Raw genomic sequence first — 13546 nt, forward strand, 5'->3', positions numbered from 1 at the left:
CACAAAGAAGTGAAGAACTAGTTATTAATTGAAGTCTCGAATCATTCAATGCTTAACATCTCATTAAGCTAAGAGATCAAGAGGGTTATTATTAATAAGATAAGATACTTAATTTACAAAAGTAAGGGATACAAGACACGAAAATACACTAAACAATGTTTTTGGAACTTGTCTAAATACATGTATGACTTTTTTTTTGTTGACTTTGTCAAGGGAAACTCAAAGGCTTCCTATGCCCAAGATAAACCCCTTCGGCGCATGTGAAATGCTTCAACTATGCATTGCAGCACAGTGTCTGGCCACCTTGACAACTTCGGGGTTCGAACCTAGGTTGGGAAGCACACCCAACTAGACAAGAACCATTAGGCCACTTGCAGTGGTTTACATGTATGACTTATAAAAGGGTCATATGATTGTTAAGATAGGATACATAATTGTTCCATTATTATTTTTTGGAGATTCGTAAATGTCACTATTATATTCATGAAATAATGTGATTTCTTATTTGTAATTTTACTTCATTAATGAGTTTTTACTTCATTTATTTCTAAATTAACATTTTTGTACTTCATTTATTGATATGATATGAGCTTAAATACATTTATTTAGTAAACAAATTTTGATTCTCAACCACGATACAAAGGAAGTGAGCAATGTCTTAAGTTTTATAAACAAAAAAGAAGAAGCTTTTGTTTGGTAAATAGAGGAGAACTTTGCAAGCAAAACTATTTCTAGAGTACTTTACATATTACCGCCTCTTGATTTATATGGGTGGTTGAATTTTTTTAGCTTATTTTAATAATTTTTTAAAATCTTATTAAAGACGCACAAACCTAAGTGTTTAAGAAATAGTTGTCCATATATTGATAAGGGATATATGGTTTCTCAAGAAAAAAGAAGGCAGGGTGGTATAATCGTGAATAGAAAGTTGAATTTGCATTGGATCACTTAGATCCTCCTAAGCAAAATTTTGGTTTTCAAACTTAGATTTGTTATACATATATACAGTCTAGTGCAAACTCACTTCTAACCAGAAAAAAAAACAACATTGCAAAGCAATAAGAGAAGCATTAACAACAATCATAACAATACGAGAATGAATATTAGAATTTACTAAACCAACGTGATGAAAAACACAAGACAAATACTATGAGAAAAAATTGCTTAAGTTTTTTATTTTTAAGTAGAAAATGTCATCTATTTATTATAATTTAACGAGCAGTACAAAAACGACCTATCGTAATATTACTTAGGGTTTAATATTAGATAAACTCAAATTTGCTCCCTCCCTTAAAAGGGATTGAATTTTGTAAAACTAAAAAAGTGCAACAAGGTATTCCCCATTACGGCTCATGATGATGACGTCAATTTATGGTGTTGATATAAAAGGGCAAAGAGTAAAGCCACTTAGGGCCACGCGTCACGCTACTGAGCATCTTCAAACGTGGACTCTACATCAAACAATCTTTATAGAGGGCACGTGTCACCCCGTCAGGGACCAATATATGAAATACCAAATATAACCCCACTGTGACTCCGTTAACGCGGCCAAACGGTCTCCGTTACGGGGCGAGTAATGGTGTGTCAGGTAAGTCAGTCAGTCATAATAAAAACCCTGCGAGTCCACAGGTCGTTTTTGTCGTTTTTTGATGACTCAGCTAGAAAAGAAACAGTAAAGTAAAGAAGGAACTGGAACCCTTTTTTTCTTTTTCTTTTCTGAATTAATTGCCCTTTGAGTCTTTGACCCACTCCCCTCTCCAAAGTCCCCTTTTACCACTTTCTCTTTTACCTCCCCCAGATAATTACTCTAACTCTTCTCAAAAAAAAAAAAAAAAAAGAAGAAGAGAGAATTACTCTAATTATTCACTTTATTTTTCTGTCTTTAATTAATTTTGAGACTTCTGCTTTAAGAAAACCTTCGCATTTCCTGCTGAGATCCCAAGTCTCCAAAAATTTAAGCATTTGATTAAAAATATAAAATGCATGCCATGGTTGATTGTAAGGATGAGAGAAAAATAAAAATAACCTAATTTTGATTTTAAATTTCAACAGTATTGGTCGCGGAATGCTTGTAATATTTTTTGTATAACATTTTTTCTATATATTGTAATTTTAGATAAGGATCTAGACTGAACTTTAAAACACTTATAGAATAATATCTATGATCTCATAAATGAATCGTTCGCTAAGAAATATATTTTTTGTAGAAGTTATTTTTTATTAGATAAAAATTAGATGATCAAACAATTTTCGATTCTGTTGAATTTTTACAATAATTAAAAATTTCATTCTTTTTTCTTAAGCCGGGCTCGATTGAAATCAAGTTTTGGGATGGCGGCGAGGAGGTTGGGTGAGGAACCTGAGTTCGCCCATCGTGGTGGCGTGGAGCTGTTGGCATGGGGCTTGTCGGGTTCAGGCTCGGCTAGTCAGAGCCCCTCCAATCTGAGAGGGAATTGGTTATGGCGGAGCATTTTCACATTCCTGTTTCTTAATAGGATCCGGGCCAAGGAGGGCGGCGCCGGTGAAAGTGTTTGGCGTCGTGGTGACGAGGGTGGGATCGGCCTTCTCCGGTGGAATTCAGACTAGGATATCGGTGCAGCTCCTCGGATAAGTGGTGTTTGGGTGCGGAGGCTCTCGGGTGCTCGGAGAGGAGCTGATGCTAGGGTGCCCATGAGCTTGGGTGCCCTAATCAGATTCAAATGGGCTTGGGCTTTTGTCAAGGTTGCTTTGGCAGACTTGACTTTGGTCTCGAGCCAGATTTGGATCCGTATTTGGGATCCTGGTGGCTTACAAATCCGGATCTTGGATCCGAGACACTTGCTCATATTGATATGGTATTGGTTCTGGTTCTTAGGAGTTCGTTTGCTAATTTTCGAGTTTCTGACACCCTCGGTTACTTTCGAACTCCTGGTGGGCGAATCACCTCTCCTAGATGATCATATCACCGGTTACTGTTACGGTTACTATTACATTTACACTGCTTTTGTGACATGTGCAGTGCAGCGATGTCGTTCGACATCAAGTCACATCCTGGTTACCTTTCATTCTAGATGCGTCTGTGCGTCTGATTATCCTTTATTATAGATGCGTCTGTGCATCTCGTTTTTCTTTATTGTTTTATTTCGATGCTCTTGCATTACTCCATGTAACCTTTTGTTATCATTTAATATAGTCTGTCGTCTTTCCTTCAACAAAAAAAAAAGTTGTAAAATTATATTGTAGATGGACCAAAGTACACAACATAAAAATTATGATAGATCATAATCTTTTTTGTATTACTAAATTAGATGATCAATCACAAACACTCGATACTTTCAGAGTTCTTTAGAAACATTTGCTAACATTAGTTGGTCCACTAATTAGATTTGGAGCAAACTCTGGATTTGCCTGTAATACATCATTTATGTTCCAAATAATCACTCTGGATTTTAATGAAATTGGTTTATATGTGGAAGAATTGGTCCGAAGCCATTAGGTGATGAGGTGGCAGTAAAGGAGGAGGAAGAGGATGAATGTAGTACAAAAGCTGGTAAAATACGTACAAAAAGTCCAATCCTGTGGGCAAAAATACATGATGATTGCATTGCATACATTACAGTCATTTGTTTTATTATTCTAGAGAGAGAAAACACACAAGAGGAGTCTCTAGAGAGAGAGAGAGAGTCTGAAGAGTGTTTCAGAAGCTCAGTGCTTCCCTGATTTTGAGGTACAGAGAGAGAGAGAGAGAGAGAGAGAGGAGTGGAGTGCAAGTTTCACAGAGAGAGAGAGAGACACACACACAGCGCTTGTCATTTCTTTTCTTTCTTTACTGCATTTGGGGCCTTCTCTCTTTCAAAAACCATCATCATCCTCAAGTTTTCCAGAGCAGTGCTGAAACAGACGCACAAAAGCCAGGTGGGTTTTTCTTCTTCACTCATTGTTTCAATCCAATGTTGGGTTTTGCTAGTTTCAATTCGATCTTTTGCTTTCTGGGTTTTGCGCGATTCAGCTGAAAGATTCGAGCTTTATGATTTTCTGTTGGGCATTGACTGTGCATGTTTAATCTGATTTTTGAGGGATTTCTCTGTGCATTTCTTATCTGGGTTTTGTTATTATTAAGTGGATGTTTTTTTTTTTTTTTTGGCTAATTGATTAATGATATTGAGGGATTCATCCCCCCTTCCCCTCTTCATTTCGATTTATTGCCAAAGAAATTAATTTTCCACTTTACATTTGATTTGACATTTCTCTGTCATTTCAGACAACCCTTCAATGCTTTTAATCAACCCCCACTTTATCAGTGCGTGAACTAATGTTGATATTATTGAACCACCGCCCCAGATTTTCTTTCATCTCAATCTTTGAAAGCCTTGTGTTGTTTATGTACGTCAGACGTTTAATCGTGTTTGTTGTATTTGTTTTGTGCAATGTAGCTCATGGATTGGCATGTTCTTGATGACTATAAGCTATTGTTTTGTGCAATGTAGCTCATGGATTGTCAATTTGTCATGTTCTACTATTACTATTGATTATTGATTAGTTATTGGTACAGAAAAAGAGGGCTTTTTGGTGCCCAATTGGGGATTTTGAGATAATGCTGAGGAAGAGGACCAGGTCAACTCAGAAGGATCAAGATCAACACCAAATGGGGCATCTGCCAATTTCTAATGCTGGGTCTGAGTCACATTTCGGGTCTGATGTTCTTGGACCAAATCTGAAAAGCAACTCTTTTTTTACTGTCCCTGGTCTGTTTGTGGGGTTGAGTCCTATAGGTTTAACAGATTCTGATTCAGTTAGGAGCCCAACTTCGCCTCTAGATTTCAGGGTGTTTTCGAATCTAGGCAGCCCCTTTAGGTCCCCAGGATCACCTCTTGATGGGCATAAGAGGAGCTGGGGCAGTAGTAAAGTAGGCTTAAGCATCATCGACTCTCTTGATGATGATGTCAAGTTTTCTGGGAAAGTTCCCAGATCATCAGAGAGTAAGAACATTCTTTTTGGACCTGGGATGAGGACTAAAACCCGAGATTCTCAATCCAATACCAATTCTATTGGGTCACCTAGATCTCTGCCTAAGAATTATGCAATTTTCCCTCATTCCAAAGTCAAGTCTCCTTTACAAGAGAGTAGCTCTGATGTTGTTTTTGAAATTGGAGAAACACCATCAGAACCTGAGTCATTTGGAAAAATAAGGTCTTGCTCACTGGATTCTGCTAGGACTTTTTCAACCCTATCAGGTTTAAGCAAGCTTAACCCCAATTCCACTACTGGAAATTTTTGCTTGGAGAATTTAAGCAACCCACAATTTATTGGAGGAAGCCCCAACTCAACCACCCAAATGACTGTTGGATCCATTGGTTCTGGAATTGGGTTTGTTGGGTCTCTCGCAGCGAGTGAGATTGAGCTTTCTGAGGATTATACTTGTGTAATTTCTCATGGTGCCAATCCCAAAACAACTCATATCTTTGGTGACTGCGTTTTGGGATGCCACTCTGAAGATTTGAGCAATTTTGGTAAGAATGAGAAGATGGAAATTGGATCACCTCAGCTGGCTACGAGCTTGGGGAGTTTTGTTCAGTACCCCTCAAACAATTTCCTGAGCTTCTGCTACTACTGTAACAAAGAACTGGAAGAGGGGAAAGACATTTTCATATACAGGTATGAAGCAGACATATCTACTAGCCTATTAATGAACAAAGCTTTGCCAAGTAGTTTTGAACTTCAGTATTTATATCATTTGATTTCCTGCAGGGGTGAGAAAGCATTTTGCAGTTTGAGTTGCCGCTCTGTGGAGATTTTGAATGATGAGGAATTGGAGCAGTGCGATGACGAATCTTCTGAAAAGCCTATTGAGTCAGATGATGGCAAGGAACTTTTTTTCGAAACTGGCCTCATTGCTGATAAATAAGAGATTACTCCACCACCACCACCACCACCACCACCACCACACTATGTTTGATGAGACCTGTTGATAGAGGCAGACGCCCCTGATCATCTGTTTTACGAAGAGCTGTTTGTGTGCATCGCTTGGCAGCCATGGATGATCGTTTTGTACATGTTTGCGTTTGCTAATTGTGTTTCAGCTTTCATGGTCTTGGTGGATTATAGGTAACTAGTTTTACTTTCCATAAATTAGACATTGATGTATGCCATCAAAGTACTATATATTACTGCCTGTAATTCATGTGGAAGGGTGAAAGCCGACTTTTTTGGCTTCCCCATTTTACTACTTCAACCTTGGTCTTTCTGTGACAAGAGTTGTGTAATCATGAACCAGTTTTTGACTGAATTTATAAAGTACTATTACCAATACATACACCGTGTTGTCTGTTTGAAATTGTGATTACGTTTTGGAGTTTGAATGGAGACTTTTTTAGCATATATTGCAAATAATGATTTTGGGTTCTTGGGGAGTTGGACCAAAAGCAACAGCTAGTTTTTCACTATGATGAGATTGCTGTTCCTTCTGGCTGTTCTATTGTTCATCGCATTCCACATAGCATACAGTCCTGCAGTTTTTGGGTTGTGAGTTACATTCTTCTGCTCACATTATCTCAGCGACTGGTTTAGTGGTATGTTTAAAACAAGACCATAAGCAGCATTGTTCAGAGGGTTAAGAGTAGATTCTGCTGATGGTTTCCAGTTACTTTCATCAAGGAGACCACTCAAGCCCAATATCACGCAAGCCCAATTGTTAATCAGTTGTTCAACTCCAACTTACGTAATACCCGGCCCATAAGGCTCTTTCCATTACGTCTCGGAATCCTAGGAAGAGGTCATTGTGCCTTTTAGCAATCATAAGCTGGGAGCTTACCTGCAAGGTGAGCCAATGCCGATGCCTGGAATATTGCTGTCCGGACCACCCGGCTGTGGCAAACTAAATTGTCTCATGCTAATAGGCCTGATGCTATTGGTAAAATGAATTTGATCACATTGTTGAATCACTGCTTTTAAAAGCTGCTTGTATACTGATTTGATATATTCTTTTTATTTTTTGTCTACAAATAATGGAGTAATTGAGAAGTTATTTAATTTTTTTTTTTTCAGGGAGAAGATTTAGAGACAGTTTTCTTGCTCTATGAACCTCCAGGATGTGGTAAAACACTGATAGCAAAGGCCGTTGCTAATGAGGCCGGTGCTAATTTCATTCACATTAAGTTAGGCCATGGATGCATGCTTCAATTGGATTTTTAAAATTTGTTATGTTACTTTATTTAGTTGCTGCATCATACATTTCAGTGAATGTTTATGCATAATTTAAAGAAGGGTCAATGATAAAAGAGGTCAATTTGAAGTGCCTTATTATAATTTAGGATACACAAATGTTCCTATGATAATTAAGGTCTCCCCTTAACAACCTACCACTGAAAATACAAATAATTACAAAAACTGCCACCGCATCTCTCTCTGTCCCTCTGTCCCTTTATATTTCTCTCACACAAACACAGCGGCTCCGATCTGGATACCCACGGCAACTGCTCCTTCTCCGCCGCACACGATCGCACCCTGATCAAGGGCTTCTCCGGCTGCCCCTCCTCGTCCTCTAGGGGCTAGATCTCTACAAGAATAATCTACGTCGGGTTGACGACGACGACGACCCGGACTTGTCCTGGCACGAGGTGAACTTCTAGGACTTGATCGTCACTTTTCAAGTTTAGTCTTTGTCAAGGTTAGTACCATTTTCAAAAATTCTTGCCTGATGATGGACCTGCAATTGTGAATTGGGTTTTAGTTCTGGGTTTATGTTGATCTTTAATAGCATCACAATTGACTCGTCAGTAAGACGCTCAAATAGATGAGGGTGTTAATGGGTGTTGTTTTGCATTCCAAATTACTAAGCTATTTCTTTAATTTGATGATTGAATTTTCCGTACCTTTTTCGGACAGACATTGATCTATTTTGCATCTAAAATGGGTACTGAAACATGGGCATGAGTATTGAATTGAATGATTGAAGATCAGTTGTATAGCACATTAGAGATGAGATAAGTGCTCAAGTATTGAATTGTCTAATGTTTCCCTGAAGAATTATAGACTCTATTGCTCATGGTTATGTACTTATCCTATGAATTAGATTGAGAGCATGCTTACTGGTTATGTCACAGTCATGAATATGTCACAGATCATATTACTGTCAAAGTCACTAATGATCTTTTGATTTTCACAATTTTATATAGGATATACGAACATGACACATAGGCCGGGGTAAAAGAAAACAGAGGCAAGGAAGTGAAGAAGAATGTTATGAAGAAGAAGCAAAAGTTCTAGCCATAAAGTAATTCCCTAAAGACGAATCTGTGTGAAGAGAAATCACCTCAAGGCCAATATGGTGAGGAGTAATCTCCTCGAGGTGAATCTAGGTGAGTAGAAATCTCTTCAAGAGGAATCTAGGTGAGGAGCAATCTCCCCAAGAGAAATCTGAGTGAGGAGATATCCCCTCAAGGAAGATTTGGGTGAGGAGTAAAGTAATTCCCTACAGGCTAATCTGTGTGAGAAGAAATCCTCTCAAGGCTAATATGGGTGACGAGTAATCTCCTCAAGGAAAATCTGGGTAAGGAGTAAAGTAATTCCCTAAAGACGAATCTGTGTGAAGAGAAATCATCTCAAGACCAATATGGGTGAGGAGTAATCTCCTCGAGGTGAATCTAGGTGAGGTTAACAGTAACTTGACCAATGACATAGCCAGTGACCATCAGTGACTTTGTCGGAGGTTAACAGTGACATGGCCAGTGACTTGAAGTTAACAATTACCTGGCCAGTGACCTAGATATAACTATGACTTGAAATTCCAAAATATGTCAGTGACTTGTATAACAATGACATGGTCAAGGACTTGCAATGTAACATGGTCAATGACATGAATATAACAATGATTAGCCAGTGACTTGACATGTTCATGTTCCATTTGGGTCATTTTGGGTCCAAACAGCCATGTCAATGACAATGTCAGTTACATGATCAGTTACAGACATTGTAAGTCACATGATCAATTACATGATCAGTTACATGGTCAGTTACATACATTGTAAGTGACATAGTCAGTTACATACATTGTAAGTTACATGGTCAGTTACATGATCAGTTACATGGTCAGTTACATGATCAGTTACATGGTCAGTTACATACATTGTAAGTTACATGGTCAGTTACATGGTCAGTTACATACATTGTAAGTGACATGGTCAGTTACATACATTGTAAGTTACATGGTCAGTTACATGATCAGTTACATGGTCAGTTACATACATTGTAAGTAACATGGTCAGTTACATGATCAGTTACATAATTTGTGACATGAGGTTAACAGTGACTTGGTCATAGATTGGCAGTGACATGGTCCATGACTTTGCTGGTGACTTGATGTTAACAATGATTTCGTCAGGGATTGATAGTGACATGTTCATGATTGTGACATGGCCAGTAACTTAGCCAGTGACTTGAAGTTAACAGTGACGTAGCCAGGGATTGACAGTGACATGGTCAATGACATAGTTTCTGAAACTCATTAACTAAATTGTTGGAGACAAAATTCAGGCTATATGATTACAGTAAACCTATTATATAATGTCTTAACTTCAACAAAGGAAATTACTGCGTCATGGAAGGCTAAAAAGCCTATTAGGTGTAAAAGTATTAAGCAACCGACAAATTCAAAGAATGCAAGAGACCACTTCAATTCTTGTGAGCTGGTGAATGTGATCTGCTACGGCATTTTGTCGAATATGTATGCGACTATTATATAAACTTTCTTCCTTTGGGACAAACGGAGACCGGAAAAAGTAGGGCCTGTAGTCCAAAAGATTGGGTGCTTACTGATGACCCGAGTGAAACTACAAATGTGACTAGATGAGTTGCAAGCCTTTTGGCAGGAAATGCCCCCAATGTCATCATATGCAACAAGGTAAAATCCCAAGTTCATATCATCATAAATTCCCTGCAAACAGAGACAATTGACAAGGATTAAATTGAGTCACACTTGATATCTCTTCTGAATCCACCATTGGGTAATAAGAAATCAAGAAAAAGAAGCAAGAATATAACAAAATCAATCAGTTAACCCGGCCTAGAGCTGCTATCTCAAAGTTAGCTGATTATGTTCCTAAAAATGATTGATCCAACAATGCCCATTAGTTTGAAAATTCTACTAAACCAATTCAAAGAATGATAAGCATCAACTATAATTCTTCCAAGCACTAAAAAACAATGGCTTCATGTAGACAGACTTCCTTCATAACAAAAAACATAATTTTCAATTGAGCCACACTTCAAAACACTTTTAGGCCTGGCATGTATGTTCTAGTACCTAGTTTTGACAACGCCTAATATATGCTAAAGATGTAAAACAATCCATAATTTTGACAAGCCTATAAAGCAAAGAGATACTGCAACGTACTAATAAACCCCCTTGTATATAATTATCAAGAAAAGAAGTTGAATAATATATCAACATCTCACACCAGACTTGAACCACCATAAACACATCATGTCAGGTTTGAAAATGAGCTAAATAAATGACATAGCTGGCAGCATCAAATACGACCTTTCCATTCCCTCTATGGTTACACAGTTTTGAAGCCACAATCTCAGAAAGTAACTGACTTGGCGATTATGAGGCAGAACATGCCAATACAAAGAAATTTGTTGATGAATTATAACAAAAATCCCATCAACAAGGGAAGCAAGACCATACAATTTTCATGCGTTACAGCTAAGATTCAATCATCTTAACACATATAACAGGGAAATCAATCATCCTAAGATTCAATTAAACAATAATTAAATGAATTAACCTAATGACTCAATTAAGTATCTAAAGTATTCAAATTTCTGATCCAAAACACAACAATTCAGGATTGCGAAACCAGATCAAACAAGTTGAATCAAAATGGAGAGAGATGCGAGCTTATGTTGATGTCATCGTCGACTGAGGAGATCTCCTTGGTGGCCTTCTGGCTGAACGAGTAGGACCTCGCCTTGTTCATAATCTGATCCTTGCAATTTCAATCCTTCCATTCTCGCCGAGGGCGACGTGTTTCAGCTTGATCACGGCGAAAGACGAAGAAGAAGAAAAAGTGACGTGATCAAGGCGAAGAGCGATGGTGCCAGAGATCGAGAAAAAGAGAACAAAGCTCTGGATTGAAGATCCAAAACTGAGATTTCAGATCGTCATAGAGAGAGACCAAGCGCAAATCGAATCAAGCTTTCTGATCAAAAGAGAGAGAGAAAATTAGATATCTAAAATTTTGAATGAAAAGTTATAAACGTGTACTGCCTTGAAGGGCATACTTGGAATCAAAAAAATTAAAAATTGACCTTTTTTAACATCACCTCATCATTTATAAGGACTATATTAATATTACTAACAATTTGTTATGGACCTTTTTATCAAGTGGGAAACTAGGTGATCTTTTTATCATTTCATACTCTAATATGACCTTTTGCATCATTTCCCTTTTAAAGAATCTATTTGATTCCTATTAGGGCCCTGAACTTTTGAATAAATATGTTGGAGAAAGTGAGCTGCAACTGCGGACAATATTTAGCCGTGCAAGAATGTGTTCGCCATGTATACTTTTCTTTGATGAGGTTTGTGGTTCTCTCTTTTTGACAGTTAACTTGTTATTGCTTTATATATATAGACCTTATAAATCTTTATTATTTCACTGTATCTAACAGTGTAGTTAACTTGGTATTTCTGGGATGAACCTCAGTTATATATATAATGCTTATCTCTGTCATATAATTTTTGGAGTTATTTCGTCTTTACTGTTTTAGATGCTTTCAAAAATCTTTCTTTCTGAAGACGGACACAGCTGTTACGAGTCAACACTGATATGCGATGTTCAACACGATACTGAAGTATTAGTTTACTGGAAAACAGAACACGTTTGTGTGTATAGCAATTAAGAAAGTGATAATGATCTGTAATTTACTAGCTAGACAAAAGTAAATATAATCTTGATTATTTTGCTCTCTTTTGTACACATAAAGATGAGTTCCTTTTAGGTATCCAAATGAATGTTCGACACCAGTGGGCATGAGTTTTGCGTCCTCAAGTGTCCTACAGCAAATTTTTCTGTCTAAGAAGTGTTCTATGAATCCAAACTCTTTAAAGTTTGTTCCCTTAATTATTGAGAGGTGGACGCTATAACAACTAAGCAGGAGAGCGGAGAGGCATGGGTTGTTCAGTGGCTATTGAAGCAGGTACAATAATCCTGAAAGGCAATCTCAAATCATTTATAGCAACTGGTGGGAGTTCAGAAGTTCAGATGCGCCACCACCATCGATTATCAACAATATTCACTTTGAGCAAGCATGAGCTACAATCACACCATTATCCATTGAGGTAAAGTTATTATTGTACTGTCCTCGGTTGATTAGCATATGCAATGCTGCCTCTTTTTGGCTGGAAGACTACTCAATTTTTTGTTTCTTGTCTGAAGCAGAAAATTCGTTGGTACCAGAATTTTGGAGAGGAAGAACAAAAGACTCCCCGTGAACACTGTGTTGAAGGATTCATGAACTTTGCAGCACCGAGAAGTTGAGCTACGAGTGTCCCATGGAAGAGTATTTTAACTGTCAGAGAAGGCCTAAAGAACTAAGAAATGAAACATAAGACTCAGCAGAACAAGAAATTATGAGAGGAAAACAAATTTTGACAGTGATTTTAACTTTTGTGTCCTGTACTTTAATTATTACTAGAACTTGATGATGTTGGGCAGGATACACTCTCCCAATGGCATTACTCATTGTCATCTATACAACAAAGCTATTTCTTAGCTCAACTTCACGTTCAGGCTTAAACGATTGACTTGTTTACATAAAGGAGTTGGTCTAAGCACAAAGGTGGCTGGTGATCTCAAGCCTTGTATCATTTGTTTGACCCAGTCTTCGTCTTCATCAATGTCTATTCTGATCTTTCTCAAATCTTTCTTCCGCGCTTCTTCTTCAAGCATGTAAGCGTCCCCAAACTGTCAAGAAATGTTTGTTTCACAATTCTGTCCTCCAAACTGTGGAAAGAGATGTGACTGCTAGCCTACCACCAGGTGCAAGGCAGTTAAAGCATGAATAAAGAGAATCACTTAGAGGAGTTGCAGATTAGTTCACCAGTGGAATGCATTCCACCTTGTAATCGTGCTTTAACTATTTTATTTTGTTTTATTCAATAGAAATGTGTGCGGTCATGTCATTATCGGTCGCATTTGTAGTGTCCAAGAATGTCAGCCCTGAGTCTTCTTTTCCTTGTATCAATGTTTGATGACTTTGATCCCTTGCTGCTCATTTATTTCTGAACTAAATGTTTTATTATCACGATATAACATTCATTTGCTTGAAGTTTGTTGCAGGTTACATGGACTCTAAGCTTTCGTAACTGAATCAAATCGTGTACTGTTGAGAGCTGCACTTTGTGCCCCTGGTGACAGAGATGGAGTTGTGGATGAGTGTTATCGTTGGCATATTGAATTCTACTGTTTATCTTGGGCCTGTATAAGATCATGTAATACAGTTTAAAATCACATTGTGGAAGGTGATCTGTTTCGTTGTTCTTGGCCTCATTAGCAGGATGCAA

General features: G+C 37.8%; 1 protein-coding gene and 2 long non-coding RNA genes across 5 annotated transcripts; 2 read left to right on the plus strand and 1 right to left on the minus strand.

The window, feature by feature from the left end:
- The first annotated feature begins 3572 nt into the window (after nt 1-3572).
- LOC133736959 (FCS-Like Zinc finger 10-like) lies at nt 3573-6288 on the plus strand. The gene is made up of 3 exons (XM_062164575.1): nt 3573-3894; nt 4532-5634; nt 5728-6288. The coding sequence occupies exons 2-3, from the start codon at nt 4574-4576 to the stop codon at nt 5882-5884; spliced, it is 1218 nt and encodes a 405-aa protein (XP_062020559.1). The 5' UTR covers nt 3573-3894; nt 4532-4573; the 3' UTR covers nt 5885-6288.
- Nucleotides 6289-7014: 726 nt separating this feature from the next.
- LOC133735820 (uncharacterized) lies at nt 7015-13077 on the plus strand. 3 transcript variants are annotated; one of them, XR_009859274.1, is made up of 4 exons: nt 7027-7072; nt 11458-11562; nt 11968-12322; nt 12423-13077. It is a non-coding gene; the product is annotated as an uncharacterized LOC133735820 (long non-coding RNA). The 3 variants fall into 3 exon arrangements; XR_009859273.1 differs by having other exon boundaries at nt 7015-7072; nt 11458-12322; XR_009859272.1 differs by lacking the exon at nt 7027-7072 and having other exon boundaries at nt 11436-11562; nt 11983-12322.
- LOC133735821 (uncharacterized) lies at nt 9449-11410 on the minus strand. The gene is made up of 2 exons (XR_009859275.1): nt 10018-11410; nt 9449-9910 (listed from the first exon to the last, which is right to left on the minus strand). It is a non-coding gene; the product is annotated as an uncharacterized LOC133735821 (long non-coding RNA).
- Nucleotides 13078-13546: the final 469 nt, after the last annotated feature.

Source organism: Rosa rugosa, chromosome 3 (genome assembly GCF_958449725.1).
Source record: "Rosa rugosa chromosome 3, drRosRugo1.1, whole genome shotgun sequence".
Taxonomy (NCBI): Eukaryota; Viridiplantae; Streptophyta; class Magnoliopsida; order Rosales; family Rosaceae; genus Rosa; species Rosa rugosa.

Bases quoted from the DNA above. Each gene is read 5' to 3' on its own strand.
- LOC133736959 (XM_062164575.1), top strand. From the start codon at position 4,574: ATGCTGAGGAAGAGGACCAGGTCAACTCAGAAGGATCAAGATCAACAC. The intron at 5,635-5,727 runs GTATGAAGCAGA...GATTTCCTGCAG, and splicing joins AAAGACATTTTCATATACAG to GGGTGAGAAAGCATTTTGCA.